Genomic DNA, 25,201 nt, shown 5'->3' with positions numbered 1-25,201 from the left:
ATCCACAAAAAAGTACCAAATAAAAAAAAAGAAAAAGAAAAAAAAGAACCGAATCAATCAATATACCTATAAAAAAAGACACAATGAAAAATAAATCCAAATTGTAGGAGGGAAAAATATTAAAAAACAATAAGCAAAAAACATACACGTTTTTCTTGTCAAGAAAAGCTATGAAGCTTGATAGAGCAGGAGGGTTCATTCACTGAGAGTCCATCATCCAAAAGAACTCAAACCCTAGAAAAAGTGATGAAAAAAAAGTCTTAGTCATAGGCTAAGTCATACTTGTAAGTTATAGGGCTATAGGTTTGCTTCGCTATGTTTTTGAATACTAATTACCCGAGACAATTCGGGAACATCAAATCCACCTCTACTTCCCATTGTTTTTCTTATTGACTCAATTGGGAATATTCTCGAAAAACCTAATTGCTGGCTAAATTATAATTTCCATTGACCTTCAAAAAGCATTTGACGTTGTTAATCACAATATTTTAGTTGAGAGACTTGTAACTGATTTCAATATTGATTCTTTACTGGTTAAATTGGTTGCCTCCTTTTTTATCAAATAGATCACAGGTAGTAAAATATCAGGATCATTATTCCAGCCCCCTGTACACAATGGAGTACCCCAACGCACTCTCGTAGGTCCCCTCCTTTTTTCTGTCATGATAAATAGCATTGCTTAGGAATTTCCCAACAGATGGAAATTAATGGATGACCTAAGGGTTTTTGTAACCTGCTACCAAAACTTAGTAAGTAACCCTATGAGTATTAACAGTGATATGGCAGATGACGCTGCGGAGTTAGACATGAGAGTAAACCCCTCTAAATCTATGATAATGCCAATTTGTTTCCTTAAAACCTCACCCCTTTTCCTCAACGCTATCCCCCCAGATATTTCTGTGTTTTCCTTTAAATTACTTGGGGTTACAATTTCCTCTAATTTAAACTGGGATATCCACGTGAAAGATATTGTCCATAGAGCTAATGCGTCCATGTCTCTCCTTAAGCTCTTGAATAAATTTAAACCCCCCCCCCCATCCCATTCTTTAAGGATCTATACTTCCTTCGTCCGCCCGCATCTTGAATATGCTTGTCCAGTTTGGCATCCCGGTATCTTCCGTGATGAATCAGAAAAAATTGAAACTATTCAAAAAAGAGCCCTAAGAATAATTTTTAAACAAGCTATGGTACCAAATTAACTCCTTCTAAAAAAAAAGGCCAAGCTGGAAACTCTTGAGCACAGGAGAGGAACGCTGTGCTCCGTTTTGCAAAAAATGCAGTAATAAACCCTCCGCACGAAAAACAATTTCCCCAAAAGACACTCCCATCCAGACACCACCTGCCACGTACTGTTTCTGAACCCGTCCCTATCTTGTCCCCCGTCCGTTGCTTAACCTCCAGGTATGAAAAAACCTTTGTCCCCTTCATTACTGATCAAACAAACCATTATTATTTTTTTTTGGGGGGGGGGGGAGGGTACTGGTGATGCCCAAGTTTGAGCCATTTGGTTCTTTTGTTCCCTCCCCCTTGTTTGTATGTTCTCTTTTAGACATTTTTAACTTTCTTACATTTGACGCTTTTTTTCTGTTTTTTTCTATATTTTTTTTTTACTAATTAATGGCTTTTCCTTTCTGATATTGTTGTTTTTGGCATTGTTTAGCCATTTATTTTTATGATTTTTTTTATGACTCCGAAATGCGAATTTAGCCCTTCGGGGCTTGTGATAGTCATTTTTAGAAATAAATATCTTATCTTAGTCATTTTGGTTTTTTGAAAAAAAATCTTTTTTTATGGACTTGTTTTTTCATGAAAAAATAAGTCCAAGAAAGACTTAGAGCTAATCATTCATTCATCTCTTAAAAAAAACGTGCATAATACCCCATTTCGTTTTGGGCATGACGATGTTGGACATTCTAACAAAAATAACTGCCTTCACGACGAAATGCAATGGCGTCGGTTCGTGAAATTGTGGGGGGGGGGGGGTCAAAATGTGTTTTTTTTTCAGAATCTAGGGAGGTTATTTTTTCACCGAAAATACAAAAAAAAGGTGTATTCTTTAATAAAAATACCAAAAAGGTGTTTTTGTATAAAATTACCAAATTTTTTAATAAAAAATATTTTTTTTATAAAATATACAAAAATATTATCAAATATTAAAAATAAACCTTGTGCTCTTTCTTCTTCTATTTATTACTTGTTATATATGTATATGGATTTTTTTTTCATTGTTCCTTTAAATTTAGGGGTTTATTTTTGCTAATTCAATTTCAGGGATTCAAGTGTCCGTTCAGCAACAAATGCGAAATAACCAAAGTAACTCGTCGATTCTGCCAGAAGTGTCGCATGGAAAAATGTCTAGCTGTTGGTATGAAAAAAGAATGGATCATGTCTGATGAGGAAAAGCTTTCAAAAAAGCAAAGGCTATATCAAAAGAAGAAATTAGGTAATGGAGAACCTCCAAGGAAAAGACCTAAAGAAGAAGAATATTCTGAAGATGAAACGATACAAAGCCAGCCTTCAGTTTCGGCTTTCAGTCCTGTTTCACAAGTATCCAGCCCACAGACAGGTATTAGAGGCATAGACTCAAGGGCGTCACTTTGCACCCTTGAGTCATGCTTATTCAGTCATTTGATAACTCATTTTAACAAAGTGTAAGGTGTCCACCTTTTCTTTATTTTTAAATAAACACATGAAAAATCTATTTTAGATGGGTTGTTTTTCATAGTTTGAACCCTTACCTGTAGTGCTGCACTTTTTGTGTAACCCCCAGGGGCAAGTTTCTCGTACTTTTCTGCTATTTTATATAAACTGGCTGTCTTGAAATTTGATTCATTACCATGTTTGGCAAGGAAGTGCTCAAGGCCCATGAGACGCTGAAGAGCTGTAGTGATTTTCCTTTTCGTTCTGGCAGTTTTTCTGAGTTTGTAACCTTTAATGTGCGATTTAATGTGCCCTCCCCCAAATATGTATGATCTTATTTCTTATTGTCTAAAAAAACTCAAAGAATATAAGTATTTCGAAGATACAGTGATGCGAAGTTAATATTCAGCTTTTCATTCCTTGTTCTCTACTATTAGAACATACAAACCGTTAAAGCCAAGTTCTGAAATTCTATCAAGCAAAAACACCAGGTGACATTGCTATGTGAATTCTGGCTAGCATGTCTTATTGAAACTAAAATTCTTTAATAAGTTAGAAAGTCCTTATGAAGTAAAGTTTCTATAAGAAAACGGAATTCAATATAAAGTTTCTTGAAAAAAGATTCCGTCAAATAGCCATCTAAAAAAAATAATTTATCAGTATTGTACATTCAATTGCAGCATATCTTTCCACCAGGTTGCTTTTATGTATTTTAACCGTAATTTTACCAGCAACTAAGATCTGAAACAGAAGCGAACCGGATTGCCAACATAAAGACAATGTTCTCATTAGCGATGGGCTGTTGGGGTATCACTGTCACATTTGATTCTTATTGTTTTTTTGTTTTTTTCAATTAGGATTACTCTTTCTTAGAAATGGCATTGGCAAGAAGTTCGGAAACAATAGAATTTTTTTCAAAAGTTCTAAAATGTTCTTGTAATTGTATACTGTAAAAAGTATACAAATTCAAGTGAAACAAATTAACTTGAAATTAAACGTCAAACGAAACAGATAAAAGCAGGTGAAATATCAAGTTTCATCCTTTTTCCTTCTTTATTTTTTTTTTTTTACAGAAATATGGAACGCAATTAAACTGAAAAACGGAGAATCAAAATGGCTGGATAGATTTTTTCAACGATAATTTTAAACAATAAAAGCTAAATAAATCATTATATTCTCCCTTCCCCTCCCCAGCCCAGAGATACCCACCGCAATGGGACATTAAAAAATAAATTAAATTTGAAAAAATATCTAGAAATCAGTTTTTCTACGATTTTCCACAAGGTACCATATGGGTGACACTTTTTAGCTCACTCATGTAAAGTACTCCAGGCAGCACGAGAGGTACTCAGAGGATTGAAATCTCAACTGACTGATAGAGTGAAATGATGAGTAGAATTATCACAAACAAGAAAATGATTAGTTCTTAGGGTCACAGGAACATCACTGTTTGCGTATTTTATAGATCTCATTCTCTTTTCTGACGGTAGAGGCAAAGTTACTGTTGCCAACGAAAGCAACTAGAGCGTCCTTGCCTGTTGATAAAAATCTGTATTATTGGATATGAAGGGATGCAGAGTGATATACATGACAACAAACTGTTGGATTTAATTTCACAACTATAACGTCCAGATTGACCCAGAAAGGAAAAAAACCAAGAACCGAACCTTGAGAAACACCAAACTCAACTTGAGATGGTGACCGGAAAAGAGGATCAACGGTGATGACCCTTCCAGCTTTATATATACATATGTTTAAGAAGATTAAAAAAAAATTAGATGAAGTAGGATATTCGTATTTTTGAAATGAAGGTAAGGGATCGAATTTGTATACAATGGTTGATAAGGTAAAAGAAAGGTTACACGAGCAGGAAATACAGCAGGGGCTGGCTCGGAAGGAGGCCTCGGGACCTCTGAGTCTATATACGACGGTGAGAGACACGTGGGGGAAGAAGCTTATTTTAAGTTGGGGTTGAAAGGGGAAGAAATAAAATGAATTTTTAATTTAAGGGGAGGGTCGATTGATATTGGGGAAAGAGAGAGGAAATTTAGGGGTCATAGTGTTAACCCAGTCTCTTGTACGATGTGTGGGGAATATGATGAGGTTATTTTTTCATTTTGGGGGGAATTGTAAAGAATTGGCGGATCTGAGAAATAAGTGTTTTTCGTTAGTGTGGCAGATAGAAGGTGGATGGAAGGGATTATAGGATCACGAGTTAAAATGACATTAAGGAATCTGGCTAAGTATGTTGATGAAGAGCTGATACCTCGTGAAAGATGTATCTTTATTAATATTTTCGTGAAGATTCATATATAAGTACGTTTTTTTCTATTTGTGTTTTTTGTTGGTTTTGTTATGTTTATGTTGTTGTTGTTTTTTTTTCTATGGCCCGGTGGCTTTTTTTGGAAATACATGCGTACATACATACATATATCAATTTTTACTTTTTAGAAATAAAAATCAGTAAGGTAGTTGAAACCATACAAAATAGAATCTTTTCTACCCTCCTGCCTTTTGATGACGATGGATAAAAAGCTAATATCGTCACTAATTTTATTTTATTTCAGAATACCCAGTGTCACCACAAGTACCAGCACGGCTTAGTGATAGCAACCTTGAGCTTGCCTCAATGCTAGCATCGTCAAGCTCTCATCACTCGAGATGCGATAATCAATTCACAAATCTTAGTAGCAGATATTGCAGCGCTGATGGTAATTGTGCGCCACACTCAACGAGTTATCGTCTCCTTGACTCCCTAGTTACTAGCAAAGAGAGAACAACGGTGATAACTTCGTCAAAAAGTGATGCCCTTAGAGATGACATTATCAGTTCTTCGGTTAGGGAAGAGAGAAGGGCTAGCTTAGAAGAAAAAGGTGTTAATACAGATATTTCCATCAAGGCCTCTGAAGATAACCTTCCTTCAAGTTTTCTGACGCAAACGCCTAGTTCCTCTTCACACTTTAGGTAAGTGTAATGCTTTGTGTTTTCAAATTCTGGACTCTTGTAAATTCGACTTGGTTAATTAGAAAGCATCCAGTCCCCCCCCCCCCTTCCCAAAGAAGTGAAAACCATTTTTATTATTTATGTTTTATTTGGCATAATGTTGCAATCCAAAGTACTTGTTTGAAGTGCTTGGCACTTAAAATTTAAATCACTTCAAAGTATTCATGCCAAATATGGTTACAAATTCTACATAATGAGATTAGTTAAACGCAGCTACGCATGCTTGCCAGTTTAGCTCCGTACATTTCTTGAGGTAGTGTAATAAACTGCCCATGATTTTTATCACTGCGCTTGAGTCACTGCCATGATAGCTCCAACATCCTCAAATTTCTTGAATTTAACATTGATTTTCCGCGTCACCTCTGGTAGCACAAATGAAATCTCGAAATAGCCCCGAAAAAGCATCAAATGAAATTGATCGTTTGTTGTCCAGAAATCCCGTGGACCCACGCTTCTCAGAGTGCTTAACCCCTTTCAAATGCTTCTCAAAGTGTTCTGTCAATTCCTTTTTGTGGAGGACCTGTCATATTCAAACTGGTTCGTAGAGATTTCGATGCTCTTGAAGGAGCTGCCTTGGATATTCTATTGGAATTCCAATTCACAGCTATGGTTCTGACAAGTCGTGCGAAATATGAGCCATAAGTAACTGAAGGGAGAAATTTCAAAAAGTATATGCTTCGTTCCTTTTTCGGGAGGGGGGGACTGGGCCCTATATAACAGGAAAACAAAATTGTTTCGGAGATATTTCTAGCATTGTTCATGAGCCTAACTGTTCTTGTATTGACTTTTAATTGGGTTTAGAAAATTCGGATGGGAGTTTAGTAATCCTTTTGAGCGTCGCCCTAGAAACAGCCTTATTCAGGTAGTATTGTAGAGAGCTATTTATCTATTCTATTTGTTTCCTATTTATTACATATTTTTATCTGTTACTTACATTATTCTAGTACGTACGTTCTACCAGCCAAAGAGTCTGTCGGAGGACAGGCGTAAAGAAGACAACAAGAACTATAAGATATACTATTTTATAAGGATTTCAGAAAACTCTAGTGAACCCTTCCCCCAAACACAAAATAATACGTCTTTCTCCTCCCCCCCCCCCCCCTCAAAAGAAAATCATAAACGTTTCATCTCGATTTCCTAACTGGGGGACAAAACAGGACATACTCATCAAATTACATATAAAGTTTAGCACCTTTTAATTAAACTGGCAGACTATAGGCAATATCTACAACAAGAAATACCGACTTGCCATCAGGCTTCAGGCATAGAAGATAACTTATACTCTCCTATGGTGGTCGAAAACCAACTGAATCTGGTTTTAATTGTATCCTGGAGGAATACTGTCTTCAGCTAATTGTTGTATCACGCGTGGTTACGCCTAATTGTCTAGGTGTTACGAATACTTACCGATTACATAAAGTGAGATTATTAACATCTATATATTCTTTTGTTCTATTATTCTAATAATTACCAATGTTGTTATGTACTATTTGAACAAGTTTTGCAATAGGCCAGTTTATCGAGTCGTAATTCGATGCAAAATATGAACTTATTTATCATCACACTTACAAAAACGGAATCCCAGGACTTTTCTATTGTCATGAGTATGAAGAGTACAATAAAAAAAAATGTAAAAATTCATGGTGAAAACGCCAATAAATTCTAAATGGAAAAATATATTTTTTTAACATAACGATATCAAAAAGCTTCACAATACCGCGCATGATTGCACATTATGCACAATTCTGCACTTCCACATCTAATTTTGAGCCTGCCTTCAGTTTTATACCTGGGTATTCTCTCTCACGTCCACACTAGTGGTGTCCATAAAGGACTTAATCTGCAACTCCTTCGCACCATCTTAAACATAGCTCTTCCCGTTCGATAGATTTTTAATTTTCTGTAGGATTGTTTGTTCTGACATCAATAACTTAATAATCTGCTGCTAGCCATGGCAACTAGGTAATTTAGTGCTGAATAAAAGGCTTGAATAAATTAGAAAGGTTAATCTATTCAAAAGGTAAAGGGGTCTAGGGGCAGTATGGCTTTAAAAGATTAGGAGAGGACTATGAGATAATCTCGGTGGTAACCGGTGGTAACCTTCAATATAGAACTTAAATATTCTACTTCGACCCACATGCTATGCCCAAACAAGGAATCGTATCCCTAATCCATATTGATTTGACCATAACCAATTCCAGCAGACCTCAGAGTTGTAGGCAACGAAATTAAATGATTAAAAAGGGTAGAGGAATCAGATAATTTATTAAATCACTTTGGCTTGACATAACATAAAGGATGAGAAACGAGCAAAAATGGGGTATTTAAAGGCCAAATGAAAATGTTGAAAAAACACAACAAAGCGAATATTTCGAGGGGACAAATACCTCTCTTCTTCAGCTCGAAACGAAAAAATATAATCAATGCGAGTTCCGAAGAAGAAACCAACAAATAAAACGCGGAAAGTCAATGTGAAGGTGAAAAAAAAAATTAAAAGATGAATAAAAATCAATAAAAGACAAAAAATATTAAGAAACTTAAATTTTAACCAATAAAATTTGGCTTTTATTTATTTTTATTCATCTTTTAATTTTTTGGTTTTTTTTTATTGTTTTTTTTTTTCACTTTCACATTGACTTTCCGTGTTTTATTTGTTTAGACTGAATCCAAATTAGCTCGTTTTGAATGTATCTAGTTATGCAGGATCTTGCGGCACTGTCTGTTGCCATAGTGCTTTTTAATTCCTATTATCCTCGCATTAAAGTGCTATATAAAGTGCTACATATCCATTTCTTATTTGTCTTTCATAGTCTTTGGAATAGAAATTGGGATTTATTGTCCTTTGAAGCATCATCGATCCCTTGCATCGTGGGGTTTAAAAGGAAATTTTAGAACTGGAAGCTAGCCAAACCTCGAGCTATAATTTTGATATAATATTTGATTTTATCTATAATTTTGATATAATATTTGATTTTATATATATATTTGATATAATTTTCTTGTATCTAGTTAGAGACCAAGTGACAGCATCGATAGCAAATTTTTCCGGTTGCATTACTTACATTAATTGACCAAATATCCAGTATTTGTTAATTAATTACCTGGGAACAAGATAGTTGCAACAGAAAAAAATTAATGCTTAACCAAGAATATTTTGTTCGAGACTGTACGCTTGATAAAGTTTCTCTGTCACTTCAACTCACAACTTCGTGCATATGTTGGATTTATATAAAAAGGCAAGGGGGACTTGTTGGAAAGATCATTATATCTTAATTTGTTCTAAAAATATTGTATATATTGCTTAAGTATAGTTTGATTGTTTTTATCCTTTGTTTAAAGTGATTTCGTAATTTTTCAGTCTTTAGCCCAAACCATTAACATATCTCGTTGCTATTACGCATAACTAACAATTTTCACACTTTGAGATAGTTACCAAAAACTCTTGAAGATATAATATTTGGATGACATATAAATAATTTCTTTAATATTATTAATATTAAAGAACATTTTAATAAAATCAAATTAAATTACATGTAATGAAATTAGAATACTCTTTTTAATGTACTTTCTTTAATTGAAGTTATCAAGTATTTTGGGCAATAGGTTGCATCAAGACTGGGCTGGGTATTTGTAGACAGAGAAAAGCCAAGACAGATAGTCCAAGTAATTGAGAGGCAAATGTTTAAATGGCTGGGGCACGGGTAAATGGCAGGAGTATGAATGCCTCTCTTATTGGACACATTCTTGTCAGGTTAGTTTTTGGAAAGGCATGCCTGCCTAGAGTCTTAGGCATGCTGATCAAGAATTTAAAAAAGAGGCAAACAAGGCAGACCCGCCTATGATCTTAAGAAGGTTGAGCAAGAATTTAAAATTTAAAATAAATAATTTCTTTAATATTGACATATAAATTTTAAGGGAAGTTTGGGAAGGTAATATAGAGCAACAAGACCAAAATAAGACTGAACTTCTTTTCCATGTTGATCCTGTTTTCGAGAGCAGCTCAGGAGATGGTTTTGCCAGTTATTTCAGAAGTTTAAAAATATTAGATATGACTTATAAGGATAATATCGACTATTTATTTAACTTAGGCTTTGAATCTGGCAAATATCTAAAAATTTGGGAAAGAATCTGTTATAAAACTGTTGGATAAAACAGACAGCAGTCTTGCATGACCAATTAGAGGCCAATAGCGAACACGTTCATATTTTGTAAGATATTTGAAAAACTTTTGATGGAACTAGTACAGATTTATTTTCTCCAAAATTACTTTTGGAATTTTGGAACAAAACGGACTTAGGAAAAACAATTGGCACTCGAATTCCTGAAGTTATTAATGATTTTCACAATAAGGCTAACAACAGTCCATCTTTTGATTGCATCTATTTTGACTGCCGACTGCTGGGAGTCGTACTTCCTGGTCTTATTATGTTGCAACTGGCGCTCCTCTGGGAAGGTGATTGGGCCCTTTTTGTTTCGTATATCAAACAGTTCGTGGTAAAGAACTGTAAGTAAGAAGCGACCCAGCTCAATAAGTAATCAAAACTCTAAGAAACTTTGATACCAATGCACATGTCAGAAGAATCATCTTATTATGCTGATTTCAAATATAAGTTTCATTAAGTTTAGACTTACCCATTATAGGTTACGAGCTGAGAAAATGTGCTTCATTTTCGACATAAGTGGGAAAACCCCCTAAAAGTCATAATCTTAATGAAAATCACACCATCAGATTCAGCGTATCAGAAAACGCTTGTGTAGAGATTTCAAGCTCCTATCTGCAAAAATGTGGACTTTTGTATTTTTTGCAAGAAAAAAGATCACGGATGCGTGTTTTTTTTTTCAGGGGTGATTGTATCGCCCCATTGGTCCTAGGATATCGCCAGAGGGCTCATTCGAACGGAAGATAAAAGTTCTAGTGCCCTTTTTGAGTGACTAAAAAGATTGGAGGGCAACTAGGCTCCCTCTCCCGCCCCTTTTTTCTGAAAATCGTCCGATCAAAATTTTGAGATAGCCATTTTGTTCATCATAGTTAAAAGGCCCAATAACTATGCCCTTGTGTATAACATATCCCCCCACAGACCAGGGGATAGGTCTTTAAGTTATTAAATTTGTCCATTGTTTACGCATAGTATTTGCTATTGGGATGAATGCATACATTTTCGGGTGAAGGGAGGCAAATTTTCGGCTGGAATTTTTTCCACGGTGGAATTTTCCATGGGGAATGAACTCGTCAGGGGAAATTATTCACTAGGGGAATTTGCGAGAATTCTTATATAATTTTTTTTTATGTCTTGCTTTCTCTTCTCCGTCTCAATTTTACGCGTGGAGTTGTCAAGAGTAATTGTCTAGGGTAAATTTTCACCGGGATTGAATTGCCTAGTCTTGAGGATATTTCCGTGAGGAGGGGGATTTTTCCGTGGAGATGGGCCAGATTTTTTGGCAATATTTAAAAAAAAGATCAGATATTAAATTAAAAAATCAAGTTTTCTCAACTAAAAGTAACAAGTAACATTAAAACTTCAAACGAACAGAAATTATTACGTATATGAAGGAGATTGTCCCCTCCTCAACACCTCCCTCTTTACGCTGAAGTTTGAATTTTGTCCCAATTCTTTAAGGGCCGTTTAATTAGAAAAATAAGACGCTTTTTTAAAAGTACTAAAAAACTTTAGCGTAAAGAGTGAGGTGTTGAGGAGGGGACAACCCCCTTCTATACGTAATAATTCTGATTGTTTTAAGTTTTAATGTTGCTCCTTACTTTCAGTTGAAAAAAACTTGTTTTTTTTTATTTTTCATAAATGACTTGGCGGGTGCAGTCAAGCAATCAATATTTAGGTATTCGTGGAGGATTTCAAGTTTCACAGAAAAAAAAGTCCTGCTGACAATGACATAAACATTCTACTAATATATCTACCCTAACACGTAGTGTTAGGGTAGATATATTAGTAGGATGTTTAGTTCATACGAACAAAGGTGATGTTGATGCTCTGAGGCAATGTTTATTAACATTGAGAAGACTTATTCGGTAAATTACGTCTGCATATCTCCATCTGGATCCACGTATTGTATCGATTAAATAAAAATAAACAAGTTTTTTTTTAGCTGAAAGTAAGGAGTGACGTTAAAAATTAAAACGGACAGAAATTATTCCGTATATGAAAGGGGCTGTCCCCTCCTCAACGCCTCGCTCTTTGCGCTTAAGTTTGACTTTCTCACAACTCTATTTTTTTTAAACAATAAAAAACTGCTTTTTAAGATTATAATTTACTTTCAGTTAAAAACTTGTTTTTTTATTTAATTTTTGAACGTTTTTGAATTAATGCAGGTTTTGATTTTGGCTCACCGTACATGAATAATTAAAACCAAATTTGCATATTAATTTTGCTTTTATTTGGTTAAATGCCTTTCTCGAGCGTTGTTTAATTTTATTTACGAACGTTTTTATTTATTTTAGTAATAAATATACATAACTTACGAATTAACTTGCATAACGAACTTTTATATTTTTATATTTTTAATACGTATATTAGGGGGTTCGCCCCCTAGTCAATACCTCGCTCTTTACGCTAGTTTGAATTTTGTTCCAATTCTTTAAAAATGACCTCTTAATCACAAAGGCCGTTAATTAGAATAAATAGCTCTTATGAAAAGTACTAAAAAATCTTTGGCTTAAATAGCGAGGTATTGACTAGGGGCCGAATCCAATCATATATGTAATAGTTTTTGTTCGTTTTAAGTTTTGATGTTGCTCCTTACTTTCAGTTGAAAATTAATTTCTGATCCTTTTTTTTTAGATAATGCTGGGAAATCGGGCGCACTCTTCATAGCAATGTCCCTTCCCACACGAAAACTTCCTCCATGTAAAGATCCTCCCACATAACCCCCGACCCGAGCCCCTCCCCCACTACGAGAAAAAATCCCCCCTGAAAACGTCTGTATACTTCCCAATAACCAATACTATATGTTAACATTGGGTAAAGTTCATAACTTTCAGCCCCCCCCCCCTCCGGAGACTTTGGGGATTAAGTCATCGTAAAAGACATAGTTATCATATTTTCAACCATGCTGAACAAAATGGCTATCTCAAAATTTTGATCGGGTGACTTTGGGAAAAATATGAGCGTGTGAGGGGGCCTGGTTACCGTCCATTTCGTTTGTCATCTAAAGAGGGCACTGGAACTGTTAATTTCCGTTCCAATGAGCCCTCCCACGATGTTCTAGGACCACTGGGTCGATACGATCATCTTGGAATAAAAAAACAAATAAACACGCATCCGTGATCTTTCTTCTGGCAAATAATGCAAAATTCCCCATTTTTGCAGATAGGAGCTTGAAACCTCTACAGTAGGGTTCTCTGATACACTGAATCTAATCGTGTGATTTTCATTAAGGTTATGTAGCTTTTATGGGGTCTTTCCCCCTGTTGTCAAAAATCAGGCAAATTTTCTCGGGTGCGTAACTTTTGATGGGTAAGACTAAAGTTGATGAAACTTATATATTTGAAATCAGCATTAAAATCTGATTCTTTGGATGTTTCTATTGGTATCAAAATCCCGTTCTTTAGAGTTTCAGTTACTATTAGATTATCTACGCACTGCAAGTGCTTGGAGTTAAAGGCAGCTAAAGACCTAGGAATGTATTTCAATAATAAATTAAAATTTCGTAAACAGGCTTTGATCTTTACAAAAATTGCGGATTCCTGGCTTCACACTAAAAAAAAACATACCAATATAAATAAATTTAGAATAATATCCGGGTGATTCGTAAATTCTTTTGTGGAATATTGTTTGTTATGTTAATATCTACCAACTAAGTCCGACAGGTCGTCGATTGAAAGTATTCAAAGACGGGCAATATGCAGCCATAAGATGCAATGATTAGAACGACCTAGCGTGAAGTTTCGAAGGGATAGAGCTGACTTAATAAATACTTTCCTAATAATTACAAATTGTTCAAGCTACACGGCAACCAGGCAACACCCATATCGAATGATCCGGTGGAATGTCGGAAGAGATATGCAAGTACTGATTTGCAGAGAATTGGAACAGATTGATCGACCAAGTTTTAACCAGCTTAGAAATCTAGTTTAGAAATCTTAGCGGGATTTTAATATGTGATGATTTTTAAAGTGATGTTTATCTGGATCCACGACTTTTCATTAATGTGTAATGATAATGCAGTTTCGTTTTAATCCAACCATTCAGTGTATTGTAAGGTTACTGTTGTAACTGACAAACGTGAGCTTACGACTGTTGGATTTAGTAAATGAGTCAATTTATTTCAGTGTTCCTCCAACAAGTGTTGATGTCATTTTAAATGTTGCGATTGAAGCTGAATTTAGTGAAGCTTATAGACTTGGCTTGTCTGCTTCTTCTCAAAGGGAGCTAAACGAGGCCGAGAGGGCCAAGTTAAACGAGCTGATCGTTGCTAATCAAGAAATGACTGCACCTTTGACTGATGAAGTTTTTCTTGAGGTGAGTTTTCTCTTATATCAATTTAACTTCATCATTACATCTTTATATTGTCCCCCCTACCATCCCCCCCTGGATAAGGCCTTGCTTGTAGGCCATTTTAGGTAGAACTGGGAGAAATATCGAGAGAGACTGCAGAAAATCGGTACAGAGGAGTGAGATAGAAAGAATTTGGGGTATTAGTGACATATCGGACACAAAGGATGTCTCTGGCGCCAGGAGATCTTTAACTATATTAGGAGTAGGGTGTCTCACACACGCTCTCTCTCTCTCTCTCTCTCTCTCTCTCTCTCTCTCTCTCTCTCTCTCTCTCTCTCTCTCTCTCTCTCTCTCTCTCTCTCTCTCTCTCTCTCTCTCTCTCTCTCTCTCTCTCTCTCTCTCTCTCTCTCTCTCTCTCACGCTCTCTCTTTTCTTCTCTTCTGTTGCTTTTGTCTGAAGGATAGGTTGGACATCCAAAAAAAAAGTTGACAAAAGCTTAAGTAAACAGTAAACTATACATCCTTACTCTATCATCTATTTAGGCAAAAGAGAATCCTGACGAAATCGTATTTCCATTTCGTTTCGTATTCCAAATCTAATGTCGTTGTGTTGTCTCTGTGTAAAATTAATATGAACAATCATGCTCTTTTTAAAGACACGGACAGATAAATTGTACGTGTAACTAAACCATCGATGCACCAGTGTAGCCCCAAGGTAAATGAAGGGTGGGGGTCATTTTCTCTTGATTGTTTTTATACCGCTATTATGTTGAATTTTACATTGAAAGGCTGCCTAAATTTAATGTATCATACTTAAGCCGGACGTTGCGTTAGTCAATAATTAAGCCTTGAATTGGAGTCCGGAGTATAAACTAGTGCAGCTATGAGTCAAAGTCAGGAGTATAGAAGTATAGTAGAATCGCACATACTCTAATGAAATGCCCGTGTGATTGGTGAAATGCCACTGTAGGTGAATATCCAGGGTATCATAAAACCCCGATTCTGCCATATAATATTTAAGTGCTGGAGTTGATGTTTTACTTCCAAAACTTAATGGAAGTGTTAGATTCTGCTCTCCTATGTTGCAAAGGTTGCAGTTGAAATGGAGCGAAAGACCCTAAATTTCTTGGAGCAGGAGTGGGAGCCAGCGAGAGTAAACAAGCTCTGAGTCTAGCCGATGAAATGCCTCTGATTGTTTCAATGCCACTCTAGTAAATTTTTTGGTCGTTTTTGTGCATAGTTAGAGTGAATTATGAAAAAGTTTACTTTGATATCCCAAAAAATTTACCCAAAATTAAAACAAACTTGAAAAAAGTCTGTTATCTTCAAATATTGTGAAAACTTAAAAAAAAACTGTCTGGTAACGAGAAATGTGTAATTGTCTTAAAAAACGAAGATGAAAGTATATAGCAGTCAGATAAACGAGTATTTTGGGAAAAAGAATGTCAGGAGGAAAAAACTGTGTCCTTTTTATTCTTTATTACATTTAGAGATAATAGTGTTCTTATTTTTTAGCCTGAGAGCCTGGTGTGAGCGAAAAAAAAAATATACAAAAGGATTAAACAAATTGTAAGTTTCATATTATTTTGATTGGTTGAATATCACTCTATATAAATACTGCTGGTATAATTAATCTTAAAAAGCAGTATTTTTAATCTTCAGACACTGAGAGTAAAAGCTCGTATCGAAGGTTGAAGATCCTCCAATTCTAAGGCTTTGAATCGACATTGGTAATTCACAAACTCCATAGTCCTACTCAAAAAGCCCTGTATAGCTTGTTGTTTTCTGTTCAGCAGTTTTTCTTTGTTTTAATTTGTTAGTGGGGTTGCTTTTCGTCCGTAGTACACGGCCATATAAGGGAATGATTTCATCCAAGTCGATCTCAAACGGTAAAACGATTATTGGACGTATGCGTAATTTTTGGTTTGGGAGTCAAGACGAAAAGAAAGTCTCTTGAGCACTTAAAAGAATGTCTCTCTTGGAAATTGCAAAGTGTTCGTTACATTTTCAAGAAATGTAATTACTTGTACTCGAGACGAGGCGCAGGCTATTCAGCCCAACTTGGCAGCAAGAATACGCTGGACCATACCCTGCCATTATTTTCGGTCTACTGTTTGGGGGTGGATGGTTTCCAACCATTATTTATCCCATTTGCGTCCTTGCTTTCGGAACCCAGTCCAAAACTGGATGTATGTCTTCATTGTGGCATCCCAGGATTTATTTTACCCCTGTGCTCTTTCTTTCACTGTGAAGATGGCTTAAATTAAAAGGACTGGTGGGTAGCTAGTCACTTGGACGCTGTATAATCTACCCTAACCATCTGAGCTGTCTGCTCTTGATACTGGATAATGAAAGCTTCAGACGGCGTATTCGCATTAGGTGCTCGTTGCTTATTTTTTGGCTAAACTTGAGGCATCAAATGGCTGTCAGTAGTAAGTATCTATTGAATTCTGGGACTTTATGTTCCTTCCGGTGTATTTGTCCCACTTTACATTCCATGGCACCTTTCCTTGGCAGATTACCAGACTAGTTATTTGGCAGTGTATAATGTGGTCAAGCATGTTTTGAGAGTTTGGTCGTAATAATATAATGTCCTCAAACAGGTTTTTTTTTCTGTTTTTTTTGTCAATTGCACAATGAATGTACATCATGAGATCACGTGTACATTCTTAAAAAACTGATATGATATAAAGTAGTCAAACATGTTTAGTGGGTATGCATGAAATTATATAACTCAACCAAACTGGTTTTTCAAGGTAACATCCGTTTTTTATGACCCAATCAGAGAGCGGCGGTTACTCCATATACGATAACTTGATTGATGATTGGGATTTTAATAAAATGAATGGTTTTCTTTAAAATTCATATTAGTAAGAGAATTGAATTCAAAGATAATGGTTTTTTCCGAAGATATTAGTGGAGAAAAAAATGGATGGTACATCTACAGAATTCGAGCTTAATGATGGAGCTGACAACAGCGGCAACGATATACGAGTACCCAATGTGGCTGTGAAAATAACTACTGGCTGTAGACTATGCATTAAATGGGACACTATGTATGCCGGATGTGATACGCAAGTTGGAATATTTCCGTAGCTGGAGAAATCATATATGGCATGAAATGGGAATATCCTCTAATTAACGAAACGTTGGCCAGTAGTAAATTTCCCTTCAATATACATATATTATTACGAAAGGCATTAGTGATTATTATTATTATTATTGTGATGTTGTTCAATAAAATTGTTTCTAAATCAATGGTATTTTTTTTCTTTCCATGGTAGACTACAATATATATTTTAGAGTAGAATAAATTCTAGTTAGTCTGAAGTTGATTGTGAGAGAGTTAGGACTCTAAAAAATGGATAGATTCGAGAAAGAGCGAGTCATGAGGAATCTAGTTCTTATGGAAAACGTTTGATTCTAGATGACAATTTTCTAGAGTTGTCTATTCAAAGGAAGATATTTTCTCGGGGAATGCTTGTCGATATAATGAAAACTGATTCTCCATCATTAGACTATTGTATGAAGCTTCTACGTCGTGGTCCAAATGCATTTACACAATTTATTGATATGTTGACCACGACACACCAAAACGATGTTGTGTATTGGATTTTAAAAACTAGTTTTGAAATTTAGGACTTTTTTTTTCATGAAAAATATGTTGTTTAGAGACAATTTACTCCTCTCTCTCTCTTTCTATCCCAGTAAATTTTTTGTTGTTGCTATCTCAGTTTTATAATGGTAGTGAGAGCTTCAACAAATGAAGAGATGTTCCATGCATGCCAGCTATATATGTTAGTATTGGGCCGCTAGTCATGATGTGAGAATTGCACAATGATTGATGAATATGATGAAAAGTGTAGATTATGCAACCCGTGTAAATTGCATAGAGTATATGCTGTACAAATTAAAGGTTGTAATTCCTGTCTTGAAGAGGTGTGTGACTCTCATCCTAGAGGACACCTATGCTCCAATTGTCATTATGATAAATGTAAGCAGTGGGAGAATATATATCCCGGTATGATTGGAAAGAATTCTAACCGTGATTTTAGTTTATTGCTACGAGATTGGTATCGTCGTGGTTTTAGATTGTTCTGGGAGGAGGAACCGGGTCAACGTTTCAACTATTGGAATAAAAAAAGAATATAGTTTCTACGTCATTGCTGTGAAGACAATGGGTTTTATGATTATAAACCCCCTGTTTTGTATTTGGGTGTGACAGAATGTTATTTGACATTTGAGGACACTTTTTATGAAATTGTTTCAAATAAGCAACTTTAAACATGTTAATGCTATAAAAAGAATGAAAGTAGTATCATTAACTATATAAAAATATATGACAAGAGTGAAGTCACGTTCTACTGTAGAAAATGTGACTCTGACATTGCACTACATCAGGATCAGTGCACTGTGAATTCAGATAATCTACCTGCACTAGTTGTTTCGACAAATACGTAGTAGCGGATGAAATCTAAAGAGTATAAAAGTCATTTTATAATGTATATAATTTTTTTTTTATTAATAAACAATTTAACATACATTTTTAGAAAATTTTATTATTAGGGCAATAGAATACATATTAGATAAACTTGTAAGTATTATCTCAACTAGAAGTTCGTTCAATTCAAGCAGATCAACGTAAATCTTGAGGAAATGATTTTAGGTACAGCCACGACATACGAAAAAGAAAGAGAGTAGTCCATGAAAACCATATGTCTTAGTCGTTAAATCCTGTACTCTTCGTTGATTTTGAATAATGGGTTTCCCACTGCTTTCAATAAAGTTGCTGATGTTTGGAGCGTAGAATTTATACGATAGGCCAAGAGGATCAAAAAATTCAATATTCTTCGCTGTTTGAAAGATGCATAGCCAATGACCGGTCTTCAAAGTCGATGGACTGCTATTAACAATGATAAGGGTATTGTTAACACTTGTAATTTTTTCAATTAAGTCCAAAGGTATGCAATAGGACTTGTAGCGAGATATGTATGGATCCATAGCAAATACATTGATTATTTTTTTTGTATTCATTGCGCAAGGTCTATTAGAACACTGCCTTTGGGTGCAAATTCCCCGTAGATTTCAATTTTAATCAGTGATATTAGGGTGATACTATCAGTCAGAAAATTGGCGAATGTATACTCTAAACCTACATTCCCTTTTCCTACTTTGGTTATATCCTTTGTACCAGACAAGTCCAAAAAGACTGCCCATTGATTTTTTGAAAACATTGAATCGGTTATTTTATTTTCAAATAGTCTATAGTGATGATCAAGGGATTGAATAGTATACTCGTACAAAGTTCTATGGGATTTTTCGTCAAATGAGAGAGCATAAAGGGGAAAATCATTCACTTTACACACGAGGCTAGGTAGACCAAAAAAATTAAAATCATGAGGGGAATCAGTCCAGGATCCAACGGCACTGCCAGTCTTCACAATGGCCAAATCCAATTTTCATGGGATTTCTCTATTGATAAATGATGAATCACTATAGCTACAAGAGCCGGTGGCAATGTGACGTTGATTGGTGATTGTGTGGGGGACAAGAAGTTTAATGTTGTTACCATTGGTTCTTAGCTTTTCCACTGCGAATGCAACAGAACTCATAACCTGTTGTTTTCGGACGTGGAGAATAGCCGATGAGATAACGAAATTTGCATCAGGTTCTGCGGGAAGTGTTTTTCTCAAAATGAAGTTCTATGGTGTCATCTGTAACTTTATATCTATCTTGAGTTTGGGGGGGTAGCCATTGGGATATATTGAATATCTCATGATTTAATTTTCCAACTAGATGATGCTCCTGGGTAACTGCAGCAGTCAACTCACCGTCAGTATCAACACCTGATCGATATTCATAGCCTAATGATTGTCCTCTCAACTCCTTGTAAGCCTTTGGTGTCATCATCATAAATTGTATGTATCTTGCATATTTTGATAAATTATTGCTAGTGATCACCAATGTTCCATTAATAAATGCATTAATTTGTTTGAATAGGTTGTGTAGAATACAGTTTTCATAGGAGAGACCATCGCCGGCGTTCGGAGTTGTATTCTCCTACCTGGTATTCACCAAAGCATTTAAGTAAATACATTTCGGTGAAAAATCAAGGAAATAGTCTTCATTGGAAAATATATGAACGTGACTTTTTTCCGAGAGGTGTTTTTGGGGATGAAATTGCTCATAGTACTTATACTTGACACTGACATTAAAATTCTCAGCATTTAGTAGATTCAATGAGGACCTGAATGACGTGTGTGATTCCAGGTGGGAGAGATAAGTCATTTTAAGAAAAGAAATTCTTCTTTGATCTAATAATCTTTTTCTTTTTCCTCTTCTGCTGCTTATTGGTCTTACTTGTTTTAGTCCTCAAAGTACTTGTTGATGTCTCTTGCTTCCTGCCCGGCTGGAGACTGATGACTGAATGACACGAACACGTCCCTTTCAACACCTCCCCATTTTGTCGAGACTTTAATTGCTCACCAACGGCTCTTGCTGAAGATCTAATATTCTCCTTAACACTCTCATTGAAATTCTTGCCCGACCCCCAGTCCTGTAGTGTGGAGGCAGCAAAATTTAATCCAGCAGGTACAAGATATTTTCTGGCAAGGGGTAGTGCAGAAAGAAATAGCCTAGCAAACCAGCTACCAAGACCATAGCCAGACATTATAGTTCGCCCCTTGTAGCAATCCAATCCACTGCCTATTTGACTTGGACCCAAAGCACCAACATAGTAATCGATATCAAGGCAGACAAATTTAATTCTTCCATTTTTTATTTTAGTTGATTGTGCTGCTGCTAAAAATAGCTATAACACGACATTTACTCACTGCTAAGCCTTTTGTTATTGCTAGAGGATCACTCACTTTACTTCTTACTGTAAATTGACAGAGTTTCAAGTAAGAAGTCTTTACAAGAACATACTGAAGATGCTTTAAATTAGAGTGATGAACATGTTCATGGGTTTTGTTTCGTTCAATAGCAAACAGGAGGGGGACATTTGAATTACCGAATCTCGATGTTTTCACAAATGATGCATATAGATATATAAAAGAATCTGAAGCAAAACCCGGTGGATAATCAGGAAAAAAAATTCGATTCATCCCGTAAACGGCGTCAGCATTTTTCCCAATGATAATGTTTTGTTTAAAGCCAAGAACGTGTCTCATATTATCGTTTAGAATAATTATTTCAGTGTCAAGAGTTGAAGTAATATAAATCCTATCTTGTTCCAATGAAAAATTAAAATAGAATTTACCGTTCCTACAATATGAGATTTTTCTATTGATTGTACGACAAAAATCTCCCATATTATCATATTCAATATATTTCAATTTGGCATGTGGATATTCACTAGATTTAAGTGATTCAGCCCAATCATAGTCGACATAGTTCAACCCTTTCTTAGTCCAGTCGACTGGTATAACTTTTATATCATACACACGATCCTTTCTCAGGATGTCAAATGTAGGTTTAAGAATACAGTCGACAAGAGCCCCTTCATACGCGCCGTCAAATTTGACGGCAGGGGAGAGTTTTGTCCAAAAATCACTTGACGTATTCAAGTCATTGTAGAGAGGATCGGAAACGTTGGACATGAATATTGTATAGAAATCATGAGACATTGTCAATATCTTCAACACCGATCCAAGATTCAAAATCAGAGTTGTATCGTAGCGACCGAACTAGCTGCTTTTTCCTATTTCTGGGAGTAAGACCCTTTAATATCTTTTCAATTCTATAGATTTCTCTGTTATATTTAGTTTTTAGCAACTAATACTTATAAGGGCGACCAGAAGTGTCTTCAGATGTTTTACCATTAAAGTGGTAAGTTTTTGGTTTAATGTCTAGGATTTTTGCAACTCTAAAAAGTGCTTAAGACCATAAGTAATTCCTCTTTTTGACATCATTGCTTGTTCTATTAATTCGAACGGTATCATTAGAATAGGCTATATTTTTCTTCGGTACAGCTGATTCATTGGTAGATTTCTCTAAGCAGATTTCAATTGTGAAATGCTCCACATAAAAGTCTTCCCTCGATGTTGGGTCGGTCAATGTCCGCTTAGGTTGCTGATGGTAGCTCAAAAGGATTTTTTAAAAATCAGGAATAAAATTAGGTGTATTTTTCAACGTACAATATCTGGAAATTAAAAGTCGAATAGCTCTTATCAATCGTTCGACTAATGCAGCTTCTATAGGACTGTGACATTGATAGCGCAGTGAACTATATTTCTCTAGTAGTTTTACAACATTGGGGTTAACAAATTCACTACCGTGATCAGTTTGAATTTTTTTTATATGAATCATGTTTGAGAATACTTTCTATGGCCTGAGCAACTTCAACACCTCTCTTTGACCGCAATGGAATTACATATGCATAGCGACTAAAAACACTGATTGCAAGTAGAAAGTACTTGTACGGTGTATTGTGACGTCTTTGAAGCTCATCTAGAGTCAGGAGATTTGCTTGCATTATATGCAATGGGTAAAAGGCTTTAGTTTTTCGATATTGATTGGCACGAAGTCTATTATTTCTATGCAGTGTAACTTGATTCATTTTGTAGATAGTCTTGTACACTTTTAGTCTGAACACCAGTGAATTTGGAAAGAGTGGTGGGGGAACTTAAACTTGCCACCACACCAATATTTTTATAAGCACCTTTCAGAACTTCAATCATTTTGAACGTAAACATGTTGTGCAACGCCTACTTCCCTTTGGTATCCTGGTGGTTGATTAAGGTGGTGGTAGTGATGTTGACTTGATGTGTCTTCGCTTTTGTCTCGCTATTAGTGATTTGCTAGTATTTTTCAAAATTCATTTAAAATCTTTTTCTTCTTCATATTTTAATGGTGTCAATGTTGTTGATGATGATGATGATGCATGTTCATTTAATTTTTTTAGAATTTGTCTATTGCCAATAAGACTTTTGGGGAAGTTTATTGTATTTAGAAAGTTGTATAGATGAGTGTCAAATGATAATAGTCCTTTACGATTTGTAACCATATCATAGATTAAATCAAGTAGATTATAGCTCTTGCCCTGAATTATAATCCCTTTCCCGTTGCTCTCAACTTGAATGTGATCACTTTCCATGCGAGAGACTAATAGTCGCGTTCATTGTTCTCGCTATGTTAGGGGCATTTTATTTACAGTTGTAAAAAAGGTCTAAACCAAATAAACCTCATTCAAATGCTTCCCAGCAGCAGCAGCAGGAGATACTTGAAGAGGGGATTCTTTTTTGGGATCAGCAGCAGCAATGGGATTCGATCGATACGACTTGTGTTTGTCCACTCGGCGAAGTGCATCTTGAAGTAAAAGCAGTTTTTTATCATCTTCAGTATTCTCGTTTTCAATGAACCTACTTAGCTTGTTTTCAAAGTGTTCGACGGTAGAGAGAATGAGTTATATTTGAGTCAATTTATAAGATTTTGCCCATCCTAGGAGATAAAACTAATTACAAGTCCTGCAATTATTGGCAGTAAAATTGTGAAAAAGATACTGCCCGCCTGAAGAAGTCATTTTCTTTTAAAATTTCTTACTTTCTTTTTATATGACCATGTACGTACAAAAGACCGATGTTGCTTTGTCTGTTTTTTAACTACTTCTGGCAGTTGAACATTACTCTCGGTAAAATTTAAAAAAAGTTCAGATATTAGATCAATGAAATTATCAATACCGTGTTTGAGTATTGCTTTCCTAAGCGGAGGTTTTGAAGTGCTTAGAACTGAAAACAAATGTCTATTTTCATGTAGTTTCTTCAGTGTCATAATAATGACTAATAGGTCTTTTAATTGTCTACATTGAGATATACTGTAATTTCATTGTCGAAAATATCTATGACTACACGTAGATCCTCGGATTTATTATTATTAAGATCCAATAGGATATAACCGTGGGTTTTATTAGTTGCCTGATTTTATACAGAAAGTAGAAATTTAAGGGCCCATGGATGGATTTTTTTTTTGAAGTTTATTGGTAAGCGGGATTCACGAACAACTCTGTAGATGATATAGTAGGTGCAGTTCAAAGCAAGTGTTCGCATACATTTGCTCTGATGAAAGAGATTGTGTAGAACCAGAGTAACGGAAGTCTGTTCATGATGAGAGCGAACAGTGAACAATTGCAACATTTCCTGGGACCATTGTTCAATAGATTCAGCCAGATCGGTCGAATTGTATCTGGACCAATCCCATGGTGGTGGCAGCAATTGCTTTTATTTTATCGTATGACTCCTGCCAAATACTATAGCAATAGTAGATTTTTTTCGGCTTTTCCGCAAACATTTTATCACATTTTTTTTTTATTTTAGTTAAGAGTGTTGTTTTTCCCGACATTGACGGTCCACACAAAAACGATCTGAATGGTGTTTTAAATTGATACATGTTCCCTTCAACAGTTCACCTGGACAACTAACTGTAGACCATAATTGTCTAATGACTAAATAATTTCCCTACTACTACTACTACTACTCCGTTCAAGAAGAATAAGAAGAAGAGGACGAATAAAGAATCATATTTTCTTTTATTATATATATAAAAAAAAGTAACAATACATTGAAAAAAGCACATTAAACATGAAAAAATACACTTTTTTTTAATTTATTTATAATAAAAAAATACAACATTTACATAGGCACACTGAGAAAAAACACTTAAATAAATTCACTTTTTTTTTGTTTATTTATAGAGAAAAAATACAACATTAGATTAAAGCACTTGAAAAAAATATCACTTTTTTTAATGAAACTTTACAAAAAAAATCTGCTCTAAGTAAAAAAAGAGATAACTTTGATAGTGGCGGTGCGCCCCCCGCGCTGCCGGCCGCCCCCCCCGGGCCGCGAGGCCCCCCCCCCCCCTGGGCCGTGAGGCCCCCTCCAAAGGTTTTAGGAAATAATTTACAGGACTATTCAAACCGAGACTTTCCCTATGGGTAACACATTCGGCCCGGTCTGAAGTTAAATAGTGACCAAGGCGATGGTGGTCACACCGTCTTGACAAACATAGACCTTGTCGGAGATGGTACTCATGGCATTTTCTATATTTACAGTAAAGTTTCTGTATTTGAGGGATCGAATTACCAACAATTTGACTTGTGGCATGGTATTT

General features: G+C 35.5%; 1 protein-coding gene across 2 annotated transcripts in view; it reads left to right on the top strand.

Annotated features, from left to right (window-relative positions):
• Positions 1–25,201, top strand: part of Hr96 (Nuclear hormone receptor HR96) — a 50,825-nt gene that overhangs the window by 3,490 nt on the left and 22,134 nt on the right. For both annotated transcript variants that reach the window (XM_089092894.1, XM_089092893.1), the window contains exons 2-4: positions 2,272–2,566; positions 5,208–5,604; positions 13,928–14,117. In XM_089092894.1, coding sequence (XP_088949020.1) covers positions 2,272–2,566; positions 5,208–5,604; positions 13,928–14,117 — 882 coding nt within the window. The remainder of the gene's footprint in view (positions 1–2,271; positions 2,567–5,207; positions 5,605–13,927; positions 14,118–25,201) is intronic.

Source organism: Artemia sp. Qi Xiang Cuo, chromosome 8 (genome assembly GCF_049724085.1).
Source record: "Artemia sp. Qi Xiang Cuo chromosome 8, ASM4972408v1, whole genome shotgun sequence".
Taxonomy (NCBI): Eukaryota; Metazoa; Arthropoda; class Branchiopoda; order Anostraca; family Artemiidae; genus Artemia; species Artemia sp. Qi Xiang Cuo.
The sequence above is the reverse complement of the archived record's forward strand: the minus strand, read 5'-3'. Positions and strand labels throughout refer to the sequence as shown.